This window comes from Eptesicus fuscus, chromosome 3 (assembly GCF_027574615.1).
Source record: "Eptesicus fuscus isolate TK198812 chromosome 3, DD_ASM_mEF_20220401, whole genome shotgun sequence".
Lineage (NCBI taxonomy): Eukaryota > Metazoa > Chordata > Mammalia > Chiroptera > Vespertilionidae > Eptesicus > Eptesicus fuscus.
The window spans coordinates 67516751-67539517 of NC_072475.1; the positions used below are offsets into that span (position 1 = coordinate 67516751).

Consider the following 22767-nt stretch of genomic DNA (forward strand, 5'->3'; position numbering starts at 1 on the left):
TTAATTAGAATATTTTAATATCACTATTCGCCCTTTCTCTATAATAGAAGTGTCAACTAAATTCACAGTCGACAATGACAGATTGAAACACACGCATGCAATTGGTGCCAGTGAGAGCTTTATATGTATCATGCATGCACAAGTCAACTTAGCCTTTTACATACACACACACACACACACACACACACACACACACACACACACACACGAGGAGCCCAGCACGTGATATCGTGCGGTGCCGCCAACCCACCCACCTGCAGCCCTGCCTTGACACCCAAACCTGTCCATGCAGAGCTCCAGTGTGCCTGGCCCAGCCTCCAAACCCTCTGGCCTTCTCTGGTCACTTCAAGCCCCAACCTCAGTCCCTCCAGTCGCCTGGGGATGGTCCCACCTTCTCTGGGCGCCTCCGCACTTCCTTCCTGTCTCCGCAGCACCACGGCAGCCCTGTCATGGTGCCAGAGGAGAGTGTGGAAGCCTCCTGCCTGCTGCACTGTGCTCCTTCCCCTGGCAGGTGGGCCACAGGGTACTCAGGGTGCGAGCGGTGGGTGGCAAAGGACTGGTGAGGGGGGCACTATGGGCTCTCACCCCTGCCCTCCCCAGCATGAGATGGTCCAGCCTCCTCCGGGTGCCTGCCCACTTCTGCCCCGTCTCCAGAGCAATGCCCCAGCTAATATGCTAATGACCTGGTTGTTGCCTGTTACAGCATCCTGCTCATTAGCATATTAGCTCTTTATTAGTATAGACTAGAGGCCCGGTGCACAAAATTCGTGCACAGGGGGTGTGTCCCTCAGCCCAGCATGCACCCTCTCCAATCTGGGACCCCTCGAGGGATATCTGACTGCCCATTTAGGCCCGATCGGGTCTAAACAGGCAGTCAGACATCCCTCTCACAATTCAGGACTGCTGGCTCCCAACTGCTCGCCTGCCTGCCTTCCTAATTGCCCCTAACCGCTTCTGCCTGCCAGCCTGATCACCCCCTAACCACTCTCCTGCCAGCCTGATTGATGCCTAACTGCTCCCCTGCCAGCCCAATTGCCCCTAACTGCCCTCCCCTGCCAGCCTGGTCACCCCTAACTGCCCTCCCCTGCTGGCCTGGTCCCCCCCAACTGTCCTCCCCTGCAGGCCTGGTCACCCCTAACTGACCTCCTCTGCCAGCCTCATTGCCCCTAACTGCTCTCCCATGCTGGTGTTGTTCCCCCCAACTGCCCTCCCCTACAGGCCTGGTCCCCCTCAACTGCCCTCCCCTGCAGGCCCGGTTGCCCCCAACTTCCCTCCTCTGCTGGCCTGGTCATCCCTAACTGCCCTCCCCTGCAGGCTTGATCGCCCCCAACTGCCCTCCCTTGCAGGTCTGGTCCCTCCCAACTGCCCTCCCCTGTTGGCCGTCTTGTGGTGGCCATCTTGTGTCCACATGGGGGCAGGATCTTTGACCACCTGGGGGCAGCCATTTTGTGTGTTGGAGTGACAGTCAATTTGCATATTACTCTTTTATTAGATTGGATAGAGGCCTGGTGCACTGGTGGGGGTTGGGTTTGCCCTGAAGGGTGTCCCAGATCAGGGTGGGGGTTCCCTTTGGGTGTGGGGCAGCCTGGGCAAGGGGCCTATGGTGGTGTGCAGGCCTGCCATGCCCCCGGCAACCCAAGCATAGGCCAGGGCCGGCTGGAAGCAGGTATCTGGGATTTATTTATCTTCTATAATTGAAACTTTGTAGCCTTGAGTGGAGGCCAGGGCTGGCTGGAAGCTTGGCTTCCTCCATCCAACCTAAGCCTCCTGCTTGCTCCAGCTCCGTGGCTGCCACCATCTTAGTTGGGTTAATTTGCATACTCGCTCTGATTGGCTGGTGGGCATAGCGAAGTGATGGTCAATTTGCATGTTTCTCTTTTATTAGATAGGATAATATACTTGCTTATTTAGACCCGCTTTCTGATTTAGCTAAACTTTTTCCAGCCCAGTGAAGCACCCCAACTTCTTTTTCAGGTAATTGTCAGCAACACAGCAGTAAATATCAACACAAAGCAGATTTATTGTAGGGCACACAGGGAGAACAAAGGGTAAAATATTTAACTGCAGCAGTGTTTGACTATATTCTGCGCAGTGAGAAAACCTGAAGTCATTTTCAAAGTCCACCATTTCTTACTTCTTTTCAGCGGGTCAAGTTTCTAAGCTTCCTAAATCTCTGTTTTCTGGCTAATGAGAAGAAAATAAGATTCCACTGAGTCTCCTATCTATCTACTCCAGGACTTCTATGAGGATCAAATGAGATGAGGCATGGGAAAATGCTTCTCAGACATTTGGTTAGTGTAAAATGTTTCCACCTGGCTATAAAGCAAGTAGTGTTCCTGGGCTGAAGAAACTGCAAGGAGACTAGTCGCTAGGGAGAGGAAGCTGGGCATTGCTACATGATGTCATTACCTGGACAGACACTTAGCATATTAGCCTTTTATATATATAGATTTCCAGTACGCGTCATACGTACTGGCTGTCGGTCAGATGGTCACATGGACGTATGGTCTGTCACTTAGTCTTTTATATGTATAGATTAGCATCCAGGGAGGAACCAGGGAGGGTTACATGAAATCCATGGAGGTAGATGAGGAAGGTGGGAGAAAGCAAAGTGGGGAAATCTGGGTCTGGAAATGAATAGTCCTCTGCTATTTCAAAGGTATGTTATCTTTGATGCACAGACAATAGACAATTTCAAAGGTAAATATTGACCTTTATCAAAGAAGCTACAGGCCCAGGTAGCCCTCATGACCCACTTTTAGTTGGGAATTGTTATGTTCAGACAACCCTGTCTCTGAGTTTGTAAGACCCACCATGCAGGCCTCCCCTGAGCTTATCACATTTAATATGTGGCCCATTTTTCATCTAGATAGTGTATATTCTACATAACAATGTGCTACTGGCCACTTCTTCCCAGCTTCCTCATATTCAGTGACGTCACAGTGGTAGCATGAAAGCAGCCAAGAGTATTTATGCCATAGATGTTGGTAAACTCTACGAATCAAGGTGCCCCCACCTCGAATGCCCTGGAAATTTAAACTTACGTATCATGCAAAAGAAGTGCGTGTGTGTGTGTGTGTGTGTGTGTGTGTGTGTGTGTGTGTGTGTTTTCATAGGGAAAGAGAACCATCAGTTCTGATTTGGATGAAAGAAAGGGAGAGGGTCAGATGACTAAGAAGTTTGACCTGTATACAGGGATAATGGTGGTGCCATTTATTGTAAGTGGACTCATAGGTAGGGAGGCATCTAAAGCGGGAGGATAATAAGGTGTGTACTCACTGCATTTGGGAGGTACATGGTTCATCCCAGTTCATTAGGCAGTGGTTTTATGTATTTGGAGCTCAGGAGAAAAGCATGGAATGGAGGAATGTACTTGAATCATCTGTATGCAGGTAGCACTTAAAACCCGGAGCATGGGTATGGTTGCTCAAGGTACATAAGTAAGTACCAAGGTCAGAATGAAAAGGGCATATTAACATTACAAGGTGGGTAAGGAGGAGAGTCAGCAAAATGGGTTGATGTAGCATGGCCAGAGACACCTGGAGATAAACAATGGCAACGCCTCTGATCTCAATGGTCCTTTGTGAGAGGGAGGCTGGCATATAAACTGAGCATCTCAAAGGAGTAAGTTCTATCAAAGGGCATGAGGAGGGTGCTTGCTTTTCATGAGAGAGCACAGAGGACCCAGCGGGAGAGAGAGATGAGGAGCTCCTTTGATCTGTCAGCAAAACCCTGGAAGCCCAAGACAAGAGAGAGCCCAAATGGGAAAGAATCATTTCCTCTGAAGATTCATTTGGTTTAAAAAAACTTGCCTGCCTTTTTCAAGGTATATTCTCTAAACAGCAAATCATCACATTTTTCCCTTGAACCAAGTTATGCATATATGAGTATGTTCTAAACTAAACAACTTACTTTAGATTTGTATGTAGAGGGGATCTTAAAATGTATACAATTCTACCCATCTTCCTCCAGAAAATAAAAGTTCTTTCGTAAATCGTCCCAAATTTAATGAATATGTGACATATTCCTTTTGGGCGCTGCCCTGGAAATGGCTATGTGGTGGGTAATGTTCTCCTTGCTTTCTATCTCCTTTATAAAACTCAGCCCTGCCCAACGCCCTTTTCCTCCTCTTCTCTGCACAGGCCTTTCTATTGGCTCCTCAGAGGACAGCACACTGTTTAGATTTGGCTGAAGTGCCTCTGAGCTCAGCAGATGCAGCAAAAGCAAGTACAGTGTATCATGTGGCCTCACTGAGCCTTCCTTCCCATTGAACATGCTGAGGTTGTTTAGAGGGGTCACGTCGCTTTTTGAATAACTCAGGAGATCAATAGCATAAGGCACTCAGGGCTGCTGGTTGTTGGAGCATTTTCCATGTCACTGAATATATGGCATGGAGTGGTTTTAGGTGGGGGAGGGGGGAAAGAGCTTTGGGAAAAATCAAAAAGGAACACTGAAGAAATTAATAATTTACTAGAATACACTAAATCCCACTGATTCAAACTCCTATTGAATTTTTGATGTTACCCTCTGCAAAGCTAGATTAAATTTTAAAATTGTTTCTATCTTTAGATAGTAAAGGTTTTCCCCTCCCCCTTTCTTTAACCATTGAACATTTGAAAGGATACCACACATGCTCCAGATCACCACAGGAAGTTAGTAAAGGATAACTACTACTTTGCCTCCACTTTTCTTTCTGCTACTTTGCCTCTGCTTTTCTTCCTAAATGCCCCATTGATTGCATTCATGTTTCTCACAGGACTGTGCTCTGTGCATACTAAAAGAGAAAAGCTAGTGACTCCCATGTTTCGTTCTATTTGTGCTGCACTTAATTCCTACACTTTATCATCTAGGTTTATATTGTCCACTCTATAGTCTGTCAGTAACCATTATACATACTATTCTTTCTCTACAGATGTACTATGAATCTATAATCATATTTATTACATTTTATTGTAGTTATGTTTAACCCTAGAAAACTCGCATGGGCTGGGCCCTTTCCTCATCTTTGTAATCCTCGTGCCTGGCAGTGACTGGAATAGCTCTCCTGCCATCCACTATCAACTCCTTCTAGCACCATGGACTGTGGCACACACAGTTCTCATATTTATTTGTAAGTGATTTTTGTTTGGTATAAAAGATAACCCAGACTGTAGTTTTATTGCCTTGTAGGACATTAACCTGTTTCATATGTGTCAGGATTCCCGAAAACCACTTCTAGGTTTGTTAGGACTCGGCATACATCTGTACTCACAGCTACAATTTATGAGAGCGAAAGGATACAAAGCAAAATCCGCAAAGGAAAAAGGAACCTGAGGTGAAATCTGGAAAAACTAGGCACGAAGCATCAAAGAATTCTCTCCCCGTGGAGTCACACCGGATGAACTTAATCCCAGCCGTGCTGTGACAGCCCAGAGTTTTCACTAGGAGCTGGCCACTTAGGCAGCCTCTGCCTGGCACCTTTTCCAGACAAAATTCCAGACTCCCAGAAGGCAAGCAGGTGTTCAGCACAAACCACATTGTTTGCACGGACAGTATATGCACAGTGAGCCACTTTTATCAGTACTGGGAACCCTCCTAAAAGTCAAGTTCCCAGATGCCAGCCAAGGGCCAATCTGGTAAGCAGGTCTCTGAGGATAAGTTGTCAGGCTGCTGCTATGTTAACTCTTTTTGACACAAGAATTTTATCCCAGCATTCTTTCTTCATGTTACAGAGGGACAACTTTGTTTTACTTTGACAGACACAACTCTAGCAAGCTAAATAAAGTCCAACCAAACCTAAAATCTAAAATATACCAACTCAATAGTATTGAGACTGACTACTGCAGTTATTAAAAAAATCCACAAAAAACCTTTTATCCGTTATTTCCTATTTTCTTACTATATTTGCACTTCCGAAAGTCCTCTTAGATGGCAAGCACTTGCCTATTGAAATGTAAGGCACATATTAATAATAAAGAAATGTTTCTGCAGGTAGGCAATACTATGTAATGATTAATTCCCTCTTTAGAATATGAAGTATATCATTAAAATGTCCCCATTTAAATATATTACATATAAGCCAAAACTTAGAAATGATATATCCCCTGTATATCACTGTAGCTTTGAGTCTTCAAAAAGGGTAGCCTTAATTTTAAGTTCAAATGTAACACACAGAATATATAAAGTAGTCTTTATTTTTTGAACTTTATTATGCTTCAGACATTTCTCTAATCATTTTAGGTTTATTTTCCTATATTTTGTGAATTGATTTTAAAATCAGAATTTTACAAATCTCCATATATAATGATACCAAACAAAATACGAAAATTTTAAGCTTTATTAATAATTCTAAGGAGACCAGAACACAATTAAAAGCCGACACAGTTAACAAAAGCATTAGAAGTTAAACTTCTCAAATAAAAATATAGGAAATATAATAATGAAAAAAGAAATCAGGGACTGAAGGAAGAAGAAAATTTTCCAATTTTCTAGCAGCTTGCTATATTCCGCCCTCTGATTCTGCAGGTTTTATATCTCTGGATTTAACCAACCACGGGTCAAAAATACTTAAAAACTCCAGAAGGTTGATCCCTAAAACAATACAGTATGACAAGTATTTACACAGCATTTGCATTGGATTAGGTGCTACAAACAATCTAGAGCTGATTTAAAGTGCACAGGAGGATGTGCATAGGTTAGATGTAAATACTATGCCCTGTTTCTATAATGGACTCGAGCACCCTCAGAATCTGGTATCCCAGAGGTGGAGGGCGTCCTGGAACCAATCCTTGGGGGGGTACAGAGGGACAACTGTACTTTCTTCAAAATTTGTATCACTTAAGTGCAAAGAAATCATTAAACAAAACCTCAGGGAAAAAACCTAGTATCAGGATCTTCCATTTGTTATCCCTCTCTCAATCTTCTGGATGCACTAGTTTACATACCGATTACAAATGTGATTTTAGGTAACTACAGTTGAAAGTCTATCAATTAAGTCATCAATAGTGCAAACAAGAAGATGAATGTCCGCTTTTTCTTTCATTCGGTGATCACCATGTTTCCGAAGGATGACATCTACATCTGTGCTGACTACTCGGTCCGCAACCTGTATGGACGTGTGCCAAGATACAACGTCATCCTCCATGCAATGGAGCAATCTTATAGGGCAGTTCACAGGAATAGGGCTATGTAGTAAGCAATGGTGTTCAGCTTCTTTAAGGAAACTATGCTGAATGTGATAAACTCCTTCTTCATTGTATTTTGATGGCATGCTCCACACACCTTTCATCTCTATTTCCTTTTGTACCTATTGAAAAAAATTAGGAAAATAAAAGTATTTATGAAATACTATAGTATTAAACAATCTAAGAATTGAAATAGAAAAAATATGTACAATATAATATATATTTTTAGGCATTTTAATGTCTTTTTTAATACCAGAAAGATTTGATTCAGTGAAATTGAGTGGTTGAAATCCATTGATTTCAGTGAAATAGCTGTATATCTGAAAGCTATACTTCTAAATATGTCTCAAATGATTTGAAATCAATAAAATTCAAAAAAATATAAAAATGTATGAGTCTATATTATTATCACGGGGTTTTCTGCATTAAAAAACACGTGAACCAAACATTTAAAGCAAAAATGATACTCGGTTATCTTCAAACTATTCCGGATTGTTCCTGAATTTGTAATTTCAGTAATTAGAACTTAATTTCACTGGTTATTAAATGAGGTGAAAACTATGCTAATTATTGAGATACAATAATGGTTGCATTTTAACATCCCTACTCAAATAGCTGTTATCTGCCACTGAATTGAATGAATATTGTTCATCTGAAGAAAAAACTTCACAGAATGTTTTATGTCCTGAATCCTCAAAAAAAAAAAAAAAGTTCAGACATAGCAAAAATGGTATTAACCAAAGAAAATGTGCAATATGCATAAGTTCTACACCAAGAAACAGTATCAAGGCAATGTGGTTGAAAAGCTTGGTTTCCAAACAGCTGTACGTACATCCCATCTGACGCCCTCTAGTGTCCAAAGTAGGAGACAATGATTAGCGTCAGTTAAGAGGTACATCAAGTTCCTACACAATGAGAAATGCTGAGTTTTAACTTCTCAAAGCTAGAAAAAGTAGTAACACTCCCCACTTCTGCTCCCTAGACACTGTTAGGGCTAGCTGTCTGTGTAGAAAATAAAAAATAGTGGCCCTAGTGTCCCTGCTCTTTCCTTACACATGCTTTTATGTTAACAAGGGCTCAACATATTTCTGTTAACAACTGTTCCCTGGTCTGATTTAGGATTAGCAAAAATGTGCTCTGATTGGCAGAATATAGACCTTCTCAGTCACTTGGGGGGTATTACCGTATACCATAATCCTCCCTTTGAGTGATGTGGACATACACACACAAATAGAAATGTATGTACTTAGATCTTGTCATTTGTCAATAAGAAACCACCCTGTTAAATCAACTCCTTTCCAGTCTGCCACGTTCTTGAAATAATTTCTTACCATGAGCAGCACTATATTAGCCACCTAGAGGATACAGTCAAAAGGTTCCAAGGTTTAGATGCAGAAAGATGCAATGGTAGGAAAATTTAGCAGCATGAGGATACTGAGCAACTATGTATGAGAAATAAACAAGAAAGTGAAAAAAAACTCAGAAATAGGAGATAAGTGCAAGGAAAACCAGCCTCACAATTTTAGCCCTGATAAGAAATCATAAAGAACCTGAATGCAATCAATGCCATTTCTTAAGGAGACGGGAAGAACAATGTAAGCTAAGCATAAACTTAGAACAGATAATACTGAGTTCAATGCAGAACTTGAGACAAAAGCCAATGACATACTACCATTTAACACTACATACTAACCACTGAGTCACACCCAGCATGGAGGGACACATCTTGATGGAAAAAAAAAAAATTATCTTTCCTAAGTATATTTCCCTTTTACTTAAAATTATAGATTACCAAGAGTTTCAGCAAATTTTTTTGAAATAGTATGTTATTTTTTCTTATTTTTATTTCTCTTTTTCCTTCTCCTCCTTCACTCTCTAGAGCAGGGTTCTCAAACATCACCTGAAAGACTTGTTAAAACAGCTTAATAGGCCACACTCCCAGTTTCTGATTTAGTAGGTCTCGGGTGAAGCTCAAGAATATGCTTTTTGATTTTTTTTATTGAATTAAATTTAATGCAGTGACATTGGTTAATACATTATATAAGTTTCAAGTGTACAATTATGTGATACATCACCTGTATGCTCATCCCCCAAAGTCTAGTCTCCTTCAGTCACCATATATTTGTCCCCCTTTACCCTTTTTGTCCCTCCCCCTTTCTTTTGGTAACTGCCATACTGTTTGTTGTCTGTGTCTATGAGTTTGTTTACTTTGTTGCTTTCTGTTTTATATCCCACACATGAGTGAAATTACATGGCACCCCTCTGTTCACTATTCACAGGAGCCAAGATACAGAAACAAAGTGTTCTTCAATGGATGACTAGATCAAGATGTGGTACATATTTGCAATGGAATTCTACTCAGCCATAAAAAAAAAATACTGCCATTTGCAACAACATCTGAATTTTGAGAGTATCATGTTAAGCGAAATAAGTCAAATGAAAAAGGACAAGAACCATAAGAATATGCCTTTCTAACAAGTTCTCAGGTGCTGAGGCTGCTGGCCTAGGAACTATACCTTTGAGCCACTGCTCTAGACTGTTTTCCTTTCTCTAATTTTCTGGGCCACAGGCCTGCCAGGATCTTAGACCCACAGGTAAAATTTATATCCCTAAGAAAAGACGCCCAAGGAAAACTCAATAGATTGTAATAAATAAATAACATATACAAAAATAAACAACTATTACCCACTATTTCTTTACCATTGCAGACAACTGAACTGCTTAAATATATGTCCAATAATAAGATATATTAAACTAATTACCTTCCCAGTTATTTCAGAAACCTCATTCTACCACATTTTGCTGAGGAACATGCTAATAATGAAAAAGTATTCTCTTTTAAGATGAGAAGTAGGAGTAAAAAAAGAATGTCAACTAAATATCTAAGCCAGAACTGGCAATCTCATCTCCTGTGAGCTAATTCTTGGAGAGCTCTGCTGGGAGGATCTGAGGCTGCTTTCAGGCTAAAAAAAAATGTCATAATTGATTAGTCAAGTTTAACGTGGTCATAAGAATAGGTACTATTTCTCCCATGCCACAAAGTAAGAGGACAAGAAGAGATCACGGTGTATGATCCATATAAGTAAATGCAATTAATAAAGAAAATGTTGCTTGAAAAGAAATTTAAAGTGTTATTTCATTAATATGGCTCAAACATTTGCCAGAATGAGTTGAAGGGACTGAAGAAAAGGAAACCTTAAACAAGAGACTAAATAGTAAAGAAAGCAAAGAGATGGTATTTAAAAAAGCAGCTAAGTCAAAAGATGGCCCAATATAGTCAATCAAAGGAATGATGACACATGAACAAATATTCAAAGAAAGAGGGAGCAGAAGGATGATAGGAGGTATTCCTGTGACTTACCTCAACAGGAAGCTGATTAAACTTTGTCACTAGGCCATCTACAGCTGCAGCTACACCAATAAGCGCCACAACTTTTTGTGGCCGTGCAATTGCAGCATGAAACATAAGCCATCCGCCGAGGCTAGATCCAACTAGTATCTAAAAATAAAAATATGTGTAGTTTTAAAGAGCAATTTATTTTTCTTTTCTATAAAGGTAGTAATTTAATAGAATGTATATACTTTTTTTCTTTTATGTCCTTTGGCTCTCAGACTTTTAATATTTGATACAAAGTAGAATTAAAATTATGATTACTTTTTGTTGAAGTATTTGGTCTCCAATGGAGAATTATGAAAATAAAATAGGTAAAATAAGTAAAATGGTACTTACATTTTATGAGGAAGTAAAAATGACAATTTTAAATCAAATATCAAAGTTGGTTGTTAAAATTTAAATAAATTTTGATATCAAAGAAACAGCTTAAATATCATGAGGGTATCATCAACAATGATATCATATTTAACAAAAATAGTCACCTGTGGTCCTTCAGCTAAGTCATCAATTATAGAAAGAACATCTTTTCTCCATTTTCCCACTGTACACTCTTCTAAGTTACCTTCTGATTTTCCAATTCCTGAGTAATCAAACCTGAAAAAGGGAAAATACATATCTATATCCAGTATCTATCTAACTATATATTTGCTTCTGATTTTTAAGAAATACAGCACATTCATCATTATACATGTCTAAAATGTATTAAATCCTATTGGCTTACCCATCAAATAGCCCCAATAGCCACTCACTTTCTCACCTCCTCCACTGCTGGCAGCCGGGTCCACATCACTATCCTCTCTTGACTGGTCTAAGAGTCTCCCTTTCCAATTTTCACCCTCCTAGTTTATTCCCCACATTATAGTCAGTGATGTTTTTAAAAACATCACTGACTATAATGTGGGGAATAAACTAGGAGGGTGAAAATTGTACACATCTTGTACAAACCCACCAAAGGCTTTCTATAATTCTCTATAATAAAAGGCTAATTGCAAATTGTTCCCTCGGAAGTTCAACCGCTTGCTATGATATGCGCTGACCACCAGGGGGCGGCGCAGAACGAAGGAAGGCCCTGGCCAGCAGCTGGCAGCAGGGGGAAGGAAGGCCCTGATGAGTCCTGATCACCGGCCAGGTCTAGGGACCCTATCCGTTCATGGGTAGAGTCCTTAGGCCTGGCGGGCAATCAGGGCTGATCAGGTTCCCCTCCTCCCGGCCTCCCCACCTACTCCTTCCCTCACTCCCTCAGCGCCCCGCTGCTGGTCACCGGCCATGTTTTATGCCACCCCCTGGTGGTCAGTGCATGTCATAGCGAGTGATCGAACTGGTTTCCGGGGCAAACTTGGAGGGGACAATTTGCATATTACCCTTTTATTATATAGGTTAGCAAACATTGCTACTTGACATTATACATGACATTTGATTATAATGGGTGTGCTCTGTCTCCCACACTAGAATGGAAGCTCCATATGAGCATAGCCTTTGTTTTGTTCAACACTGCTTTCCCAGCGCCTCGGTCAGTGCCTTGCACATGGTTAAGTGCTTAGTATATACTTACTGAATTATTAGTGGAACGGAAAGAGGAGATCAGAATCAAATTAATAACCAGCCCATCCACTTAACTTCTTCTCCTTCCAACTTCTTAGTTCTCCTGGCTCAAAGTCTGCCTGATCTGTGAATTTCACTTCTCCTCAAGGTCTCAATTCAATAAATCATGAAGTATCATACTGCTCCTGTAGATTACCATAAACCCTAGTTATACTGAACTACCCACAATTCTAAGCCCATTCATAACTTTGAGTTTTTGTCTGGTTTCCTACTGCCTAGAAGCCCCTCCTTTCCTACCCAAATTCCTAGTTGTGTCACCACCTTTGAGGAACTTTCTTTGCAATATATGCCCTGTTTAGAACCAGTCAGTCACTGTCTTATGTATGTACTCAATTAATTAACACTTTTCATACTGTGTGTTGTAATCAGGTTTTGAATATGTCTCTCTGAGTAGAATGTCATGTCTTCAAGGGCATGTCTTATTCAAAACTGCCTGCCTTGTACCATCCATCCTCACTCACTTGCATTTCCCACCCCCTCACATTCTTTCCATTCTCTGCAATTTGGTAAGACCAATATCAGCTCTTTGTCATGTCAAAACCACCATATCACAGTAACCTCCTAACTGTGCTCTATGACTCTATTCTCTCTTTGGATGGATCCCCTTTATAACTGACAGGTTTTTCCTAAGATTATATTGGTATGACATTTATTTCAATGGCTCCCTGTGACATACAACATAAAAAGTTAGTGTTTTAGCCTGTATTTTTAGACCATTATATTCTGGTCACCCCAGATTGACCTTTAGCATTTCATCAAAGGAAACTACTGCTTTCGCCATATTGATCAATTTGCTGCTCCTAAAATAAGCTTTGCTTTCTTTCTCTGTTACATGATTCATACCATTTCCTTCACCTGAAATACCTTTCCCCATCACCTTCATTACTAATCTCCTCTCAGAACTTCGTACAAATGAACCTTTTTTTGCTGGAAAGACTTTGCAGGAAAATTGAAAAAAAAAAAAAAATCTCTATCTAATGAAATTTCTACAGAATTCATTTTTATCAATCACAATCAAATCCTGCTTTATAATCCTACAGTTTGTGTGCATATATATGTCTTATCATCCCCTTGAGACTATAAGACCTTAGATGAAAAGTATCAGGATCTTATCTTTGTCTTTACATTCTCCATAGTGACTAGGTATGTAAACCTCACAGTGAGTATTATAATACATTCTAAATGAATAGAAATGGAAGGTAAAAAGAATTATTTTATTCAAATTTAAGCTTTTATGTTTTTCTGATTCTTAAAATCTTGTAAAAACTAATAAATCCTAATATATTTAGTGTACATGTAAGAGTATATATGTAATACATAATATATATATTTATTTTCTTATAGATAAGAGATTTGTGAATGATGGAGAAAAAAGAAATTAAAATTTTCTTTAGGTGTCTAGTGAACTGACCCTTGGGAAATTGGGCAACAAGGCAGCCGCTGAAGTCTAAACCACAATTACTATTTCCTCTCAGTCCAGGACACGTAGGAGACAGGGAGAAGAGCAGAGAAAGGCACCAACTAGTCCTTTTCTTCTCCTTGGTAGGCAATTGGGTATTTCTCCTTGCCGCATTTTTTACACTTTCCTTTCAAATATATGGTAAAGATGCAGAATACATATAAAGGCACTTCATAAAGGAAATTATAACCATTTAGTGAGACTAATAGGTTATAAATAAGAACCCTAACCAAAAGTGAAAGATAATTCAAACATATTCAGCAGTTTTAGGACTTTTAAACAGAAACAAAAGACTGTCCTAGCCCAGCCAGTACGGCTCAGTTGGTTGAGCAACGTCCCCATGCACCAAGAGGTTGTTGGTTCTATTCCCAGTCAGGGCACGTCCTGGTTTCGATCCCCAGTGCGGGGCCTGCAGGAGGCAGCCAATCAATTAATATTTCTTTCTCATAGATGTTTCTCTCTCCCTCTCTCTCTCTCTCCCCTCTCCTCCTCCCTCCTCCCTCTCTCCCCCTCTCCCTCTCCTCTCCTTTCCTCTCTCTGAACTCAATATCAGCCCTAAAACAAGAGCTATAGTCCTTAGCTCTGACTCAATTTTATTTTAGGCATTGTGACAGGTCATTAAGAATACATTTTCATATAGACTGAAGTACTACTTGTTGTATAATACATAAAACTAACCATTTCCTCAATCAAGATCTAAATTTTACAGCCAACAATCACAACAAAAGTAAACTGAGAAAGTGGAGTATAAATAGAAGATAAAATCTCTTATAACAAGCTAAATGCAATTAATAGGTAATGGTGATTAGATTGTAATGGAGTTTTGATAAAAGCAAATAACAGACTTGATCAAATTAAAAATTTGAAGTGAAAGGCTATCCTTTTTAAGGGTTTATAAAGATACTAGAGGCCCAGTGCACGAATTTGTACACCAGTGGGATCCCTCGCCCTGGCCTGCAGGATTGGGCTGAAACCGGCTCTGACATCCCCTGAGGAGTCCTGGATTGTGAGAAGGCACAGACCAGGCCAAGGGACCCCACTAGTGCACGACTGGGCCGGGGAGGGGCACAGGAGGTTGGCCAGCTGAGGAGGGATCGTGGGAGGGCTCTAGGGCATGTCTAGCCCATCTCACTCAGTCCCAATCGGCTGGACCCCAGCAGCAAGCTAACCTATTGGTTGGAGCGTCTGTCCCCTGGTGGTCAGTGCACGTCATAGCAACTGGCCGACCAGTCGACTGCCTACTGGTGGTCAGTGCACATCATAGCAACTGGTCGACCAGTCGACTGTCTGCTCGCTGGTGGTCAGTGCATGTCATAGTGAGCAACTGAGTGGCCTTAGCATATCATTAGCATATTAAGCTTTGATTGGTTGAATGGATGACCGGACAACCGGATACTTAGCATATTAGGCTTTTATTACATAGAATACATAGACTGCATCTTAACACCATACCACTTAATAGTCTACAAACATTGTAATTTTATTATGATTACTTAATATACCTTTACATGTATTTTACATGTATCCAAAATACAGAAAACCTACATATGTCTTATAGGGAGATAGAGATGGATAGCTCTCCCAGCCTCAAATTAAATCTAAGAACTGGTAAAAAGGTGATTTCTTGATTCAAAATATTTTAAGGACAAAGAGGAAGAATGATGACAATATTTCTGTTATCATGATATTTTGCTGAGGCTAGTCCCCTTCCTAGATAGCTCTTCCTTCTTATCCCAAACTTAACTATTCTTCAGTGTTCCTTTATAAAGACTTTTCTATCCTCTTCAATCCCATTTTCTTTCTCTCACTTGATACAATAAAGGGTACTGCTCTTTTGACACTATCACTTTCTGATGAGTTTTCTTGCCAAATTAATTATCTGTATTTTCTCCTGTTTCCCAGCCTTATAAAAGGTCCTTTAAGGGTAATGACCATCCTATATAATAAAACCCTAATATGCTGTATTTGGTCATCCATTCAACCAGTATCAAAGCATAATATGCTAATGATATACTAAGGGCACTCAACCGCTCACTATGACGTGCACTGACCACCAGAAGGCAGACAGTCAACCAGTTGACCAGTCACTATGAGGTGCACTTACCACCAGGGGGCAGACGCTCCAACCAGTAGGTTAGCTTGCTGCTGGGGTCTGGCTGATCGAGACTGAGCGAGAAGGGCTGGACACACCCTCCCCAACTGGCCAACCTCCCGCATCCCTCCCCAGCCCTGATCATGCACCGTTGGGGTCCCTTGGCTTGGCCTGCGCCCTCTCACAATCTGGGACCCCTCGGGGGATGTCGGAGAGCTGGTTTCAGCCCGATACCATAGGCCAAGCCGAGGGATCTCACTGATGAATTTGTGTACCAGGTCTCTAGAGTTTTATATTTCACAGCACCTAATACAGTGCTATGAAGTCTACTTGCAAAAGATACACTAGTCTTCAGAACAAGTTAAGTCAACAGATTTTTTAAGAGTTCTGAGAATGAAAATGAAACAACTCAGTTAATCTGATAAAAGAACTAAGACTAAATGCATATAATTGATATAATTTCTACTATTATATTAAACAGATAAAGTCTAAAAGTTTTTAATTTTTATTTATTACTTTATCCCTAAAAGCTGTATTTTCTAGATCTACTGAGCAAATGTTAGAACTACCTTTTTTTCTAGGCTGTTCTGAAAATAATTCAGAAATTACCTTATTCAAATCTCATTTTTTTATGATGAAAATAGGTCGTGTTTAACAACTGATTTATCTGTCACAGTTATTGCTAGAATTGATTCTACGACCCATGTTTCTTGAATTCCAGGCCAGTGCTCTTTCCATTCAACCATACTATCTCTTCTGGCAAATCAGGCACTAAATAAATAATTTTTTCAGGTAAACAAACCTAACAACAGCGACATAAACATGTTATTTTACTAAAATAATTATCAGCACAAAATATTACAAGTTGTGAAATCAAGTTTTAGTTAAACACAATCTATCCCTATTTATGCTTATACATACTGAAATTACAGCATTGAGGAGAAAGAAAACTCAGAGGAAATGTGAATTATACAATACTAATTTTACAATACAGGAGGCCCTTCAATGTTTGGTTCAAGGCTATTCCGTTATGATGTTGATGAGATGTCACAGGCATTTAAGTCTTATTTATATCAATTAGTCTATGGTAAAACTGGCTTGTTTATATGTCATTTCACTTAAAGTTGCAGAACTTATCAATGACATTAACTGGTGACTTACTGTATTTTTAAATGCATATATATTATTTTTAAATACATATTTTTAAAAAGTAAGGTAATAAACAGTGGTAAGTAAAAGTCCTTAAGCCCCAAATGGAAAACCACAATATAATCACAAGAAAGCCAATAACAGTATATTGGTTTGTTGTCATATTAGGTTATTGCATCTAAAGAGCTTAGTTATCATTAGTTTCCTTTCCTGCCAGCATTCAATGTGGCACAAAGACTTTTTAAAAAGGTCCTATTAAAGGTTGCATTTACAAGCACCCTAAGTCACAAAAAGTTTACAACCATTAAAATACATTAATCTATAAAAATGCTGGCACTTGCTTCAGTTGGTTAGAGCAGAAGTAATTCTCCACTGCCATGCTAAATGGTAGTAATATTTTCTCTGAAATGTGTTGTTCCTACCTTATATAGGCGTGACCTAGAGATTTGCAAAACTCCTCAATCGCCAATGCTTTTGTACCAGTCATATTAGAAACATAGCCAGGGAGGAAGATAATTCCTGGACTTTTGCCTTTTAGTCTCTTATAAGCCAGTTTTGGAAGGTCTGGTCGACTAAGGAAAGAGACTGATGCCTTTTGTCTGCAAGCTAAACAAAGTACACAAAACATAAACCATAGTTTGCAAATACAGTTTTTGGAAAACTATATATATATATATATTTCAATCTTAACTTTCTTAATTTGTCAAAACTGATGTCAAATACTATTTCCACTTAATAGAAAACACAAAACATTGACGTATTCTATGCGTCCGTGCATATTCTATGACAAGTCTGTGCATATCTTCATTTCAAAATCAGTACCTTCTTTGAGCAAGGTCCAATCTTGCTTCTTTGAAAACATACGAAACCTTCCTCTCCTTTATTGTGGCTAACAAAAACTTCTCAGTCTCTTCTATGTGAGCTGATCAAGTTTACCTCATTCTGAATTTAAGAAGCTGATTTTAAAAAATTAAAGTGGAGACCTTAAAACTATTATTTTTACATGTAAGCTTGTTTCAAAGTTTCAATGTATAGTGAAGTATTCCAAATTTAAAACTTTCAGTGTAAAACAGGGCTAGCAGGAGCCAGTTACATTGGTTGGCAGATTGTATAAGCAGAAATGTTCATTTCCCATTTCCCTAGTTCACCATTCAAATATCCTTCCTATCCTCTTAATATTACTTCCCAACACAAGAATGTCTCCGTGAGACAATCATTTATTTAACCTTGGTAACTTTTAAGTGGACAGGTTAACATTATATCCATAAAGGATCTTTGTACAACAAGAATTAGTTCAAAGCCTGGTGCTGAAGTGCTCAATAGATGAACTGACACTTCTTTAATGAAATTTACCGGTTAATGAAATGACATACTACCCTAGAGAAAAATATAACACGTCTTTTGATTGTGTACAATTAAATGCAAGTTAAACTGATTATAAACATTTAAAATTTTTAACTCAAAACAAAGAGTATCTGCAATGACAATTCCCATTCCAAGCAATCATGCATCCGAGTGCCCAAGGTGTGGGCAAAACCAAACCAAAAGGTAAAAAGGCAAACTTTAGAAAGACAGACTATATATATAGGTGTCCCCCAAAATTGTATATACACTTTGAATAATTATTAATTCCAATGGGTTAAATCTGAAAAGAAAGAAACATCAATGGAGCTCAGTTGTTAAGTGTATATACATTTTTGACACCCTATACATGGGAGGGTGGGGCTGGGATAGGAAGAGGGAGGAACCAAGCACAAGATAAAGAAAATATTAAAGTGCTCTGATTTCTGGTTTAAATTACAGTGTCCTTTATCAAGTAATGATTACGGTTTTCACTGAGCGGGAGCATCGAGAAGACAAAATCAGATAAAAGGCTCGATCTTTATACACTTTTACAAAGAGACTGTTCCAACTGCAAATGCCCTCAAGTCCAAGGAGGGCAGGTCTAAGCACCTTCACAGAGTCCCGATCTGTAAACGCGCAGAGAAAAAGAAAGAAAAATCAACTAACAGTCAAACGCCCTAAATGCACGTTAACTTCCCCCCTTCGGCGCTGAGCGCAGGGAAGGCAGGCAGAGGGCGGGATCCTTCCAGAGCGTGAGCCGCCAGCAGAGGCCGGGCGGTCTCGGATACCCCGGGCCGCCGCACAGCTCTCCGCAGAGCCTTCGCCAGAACTGCCGAAATCGCCCAGGGCTGGGGTACCGAATGGGACAAGAACATTTTTGAATGGGGCGCCAAAAACGCCCAAGAAAGGAATGGATGGAACCGGGATGTTCGAAAGAACGCTTTCTACTCCCGTCTTTCGGGCACTAACCTGGGAACCACCGCGGCGCCTTCTCGGGCTTCCGAACGAGTAACGTGCAGAGGCCACGGTGGAAGCCGAAGGAGACGGCCGTCCAGCCCCACCTCCGACAAGGACCCCCGGCCGCCGCCGCCGCCATGCCCACTCCAGCCATCTTCCCAGCGGGCCCTGCGCCCCGCGCTGACCTACGGAGACGCCGCAGGGCGCAGAGGAAGCGAGGCTGCGCATGCGCCACTGCTGGAAGCCGGGATTGGCGAAAGAGCGCCCGGAAGACTCGCCGCACTCGGAAGCGCGCACGCGCAAAGCGAAGTCACTCTTGCCCGCTTTGGCTTTGGGGCTGTGGGTTCTCTGGGGACTGTCGGGAGCCTACTGAGTGGGCAGGTAGATAGTGCAGGGCTGGAAGCGGAGGATAGTGCAGGGCTGGAAGCGGAGAGGAATCCTTCCAAGGTTCTTAGTTTGGAAACCCTCTGTCTCATCCACCTGAGGACTCTAGGGAGTGGGAGCGTAAAAGCTAAGCTTGATGCATTACAAGTCGCTCTCACCCTCGAGGTTTGTTTTTTTTGCATTTTTATTTTTTTAACTTTTTTTTTCCCCATCACCATTTATCCTCCCTATATCTCCTCCACCTCCAACCCCCTGACAGTTTTAACCCGTACTGGAAAGGCTTCCACACTCTGACCTTAAACTACTTGTTTTGAGGAGAACATTCATTGCTCCTCAGCCCCTTTTAAATTTGGTTTTGTTCTTGCTCTTCCTCTGCCTGACCACTGAGTCATTCTGACCCTTGCCTCATGTTATATGCAAAAATAAATCTCAGTAGATTAAAACACAAACACAACTCTCTCTCTGTCTTCCTCTCTAAAATCAATAAAAACATTTTCAGGTGAGGAGTTAAAAAAATCTCAACAGAAGAAATACATTTAGGAGAATATTTTATTGTCTGGGGATAGAAAGAACTTAATCTTAAAATTTTAAATTCCCAAATCATAAAGAATAAAAATGTTTGACTATATACAAATTTAAACATTTTAATGCATTTTTATTGACTTCAGAGAGGGAAGGAGGAGAAAGACATTGAAATATCAATGATGAGAGAGAATCATTGATCAGTTGCCTCCTGCACCCCCCGCCCCCACACCCACTGGGGATAGAGCCCACAACCCCTGGCATGTGCCCTTGACCAGAATCAAACCCACGACCTCCTGGTTCATAGGTGGGGGCTCAACCATTGAGCCATGTCAGCCAGGCCTAAACATTTTGAATGGTAAAAGGCACCTCTAGTCAAATGAGAGTCTAGAAAAATTCATTTTACAGCACAATAGAACATTAATACTTCTATTTAATCTGCTTCTGGAAGTGATAAAAAATATAATTCTAATAAAATTGGTCAATGGCTATGAATAGGCAGTTCATATGTGTAAACATGATGTTCAACCTCGCTATTTGAAAATGTGAATTAAAAAAATAACATGCCATCTTTCCCCACCCAACAGATTGGCAAAAATTAAAAACAGCAATTATTGTCAAGAATCCTGGGAAACTGGCACAAATGTATGGTTGGCGGGAATGTGAATTGCTAAACTCTTTTGCCAACTAATATGACCACATCTTTATAATTTAAAATATGTGTCATTTTCAACACCCCTGACACAGTGGTCCCATTTTGTGACTATCCTATAGAAAACAATGTTAACACATAAGGATTCATATTATTACTACAGCACCAGTTGGTTTGCTTTGTTTGTGTGTGTGTTGTTTTTTTTTTTTTTGGGGGGGGGGGGTTTAATCCTTACCTGAGGATATTTTTCCATTGATTTTTAAAGAGAGAGTGGAAGAGAGAGGGAAAGAAATGTTGAGAGAAACACATTGATTGGTTGCCTCCTGCAGGAGCGCTGACCAGGGCTTGGCCAGGGAAGAGCCTGCAACTGAGGTACGTGCCCTTGACCAGAATCGAACCCAGGACCCTTCAGTCCGCAGGCCGACACTCTATCCACTGAGCCAAACTGGCTAGGGCAACTACAGCATCAGTTTTAGAAACAAACAGAAGGAAAAAATGAAATGGCCAATAATAGAGAAATGGTTAAATAAACTGTGGCACAAGGATTTCTGGATTCCAGCTCTGACACTTTTTAATGTAATTCTGGAGAGTCTCAAGCATCAACAAGTAAGGCCTTATCTTGTTTTTCATTACTTAAAAAGTCACTGTGGTTGATATATTTTGAATGAAGCTACTTTAATGTCTTGGTCATAAATATTGGAGCAATGATTCAGAGCTAGAATTAAAGGTGAAGGTTAGATAAAGTGAATCAGCCTATCTTTGGAGTCTTGAGAACCAAAGAAAAGTTAGCTGGAAAAGTTAGCTAAATAAAAACTGACTAGATATCTTTCTTGAGAGGTGTAAGGCCAGAAACAGAGAGCAAGGACAGCCTCTTGACTTCAGGACATACTGTGAAAGTTGCTAAGTTATTTTAATAGTTCTCCATTAGGCCTGTTGTAGAGTACAGAAGGACTAAGTTAATATGGCAATGCCCAATGCATGCTACTTCACCATCCCTTGTATCCTAACAATAAACACATCCTCAAGGTTTTTGGGTAATTGCACAGATTCTCAATCATTCCTGTCCATGTTCTCTTCCTGTATTTTTGCAGGTCTTGCATTTTATGTACAGCAAAATGGAAAAAAAAAAAACTGAATTGTTCTCAGAGTGGGAAAAAACACTGCACACAATCCATTTATCATTTCTTCTATATACCCTTATCAGTCTAACAAATCAGAAAAAAATTGGGGCTGCTATCAAGTAAAGGTACTTTTACTGACAGTGATGTGTTTGAAGTAGGCAAATTTGTTTCCATTGACCTACTGTAAATGTTGCCTTCATTAACAGGGATCAAAGGGCATATTGGTGAGGGCAATTTCTCTCTCTGAAACCTGCTGCCTTTGTTCAGGGAGACAGATGAGGTCCCCATGGAATAGAGCCTTAGAGCTTTACTTCACACCTGTGTGATTTATTCCTTGTCATAGCCTATATAATAAAGCCTAATATGCTAAGTGTCCGGTTGTCCAGTTGGCCATTCAACCAATCAAAGCATAATATGCTAATGATATGCTAAGGCTGCTCAACTGCTCTCTATGACATGCACTGACCACCAGGGGGCAGACAGTCAACTGGTTGACCAGTCACTATGACGTGCACTGACCAGCAGAGGTCAGACGCTCCGACTGGTAGGTTAGCTTGCTGCTAGGGTCTGGCTGATTGGGACTGAGCAACATGGGTCGGACATGCCCTGGAACCCTCCTGCAGTTCCTCCCTGGCTGGCCAACCTCTCATGTCCCTCCCCAGCCCGATCGTGTCCCTCAGCCTGGCCTGTGTCCTCTCACAATCTGGGACCCCACGGGGGATGTCAGAGAGCCAGTTTCGGCCTGACTGCAGAACGACTGGTCGCTATGACATGCAGTGACCACCAGGGGGCAGACGCTCAATGCAGGAGTGTGGTCCCGCTCAGCCAGAAGCTGGGCTCATGGCTGGCAAGTGCAGCAGCGGTGGTGGAGACAGGGGGTGGGCCTAAGCCATCAGTTGGACATTCCCCAAGGGCTCCTGGACTGTGA

General features: G+C 40.8%; 1 protein-coding gene across 1 annotated transcript; it reads right to left on the bottom strand.

The window, feature by feature from the left end:
- Positions 1-6298: 6298 nt before the first annotated feature.
- ABHD10 (abhydrolase domain containing 10, depalmitoylase) lies at positions 6299-19403 on the bottom strand. The gene is made up of 5 exons (XM_008146687.3): positions 19173-19403; positions 17282-17465; positions 11040-11151; positions 10525-10662; positions 6299-7285 (listed from the first exon to the last, which is right to left on the bottom strand). Exons 1-5 carry the CDS (start codon positions 19312-19314, stop codon positions 6941-6943), a joined length of 921 nt encoding a protein of 306 aa, XP_008144909.1. The 5' UTR covers positions 19315-19403; the 3' UTR covers positions 6299-6940.
- Positions 19404-22767: the final 3364 nt, after the last annotated feature.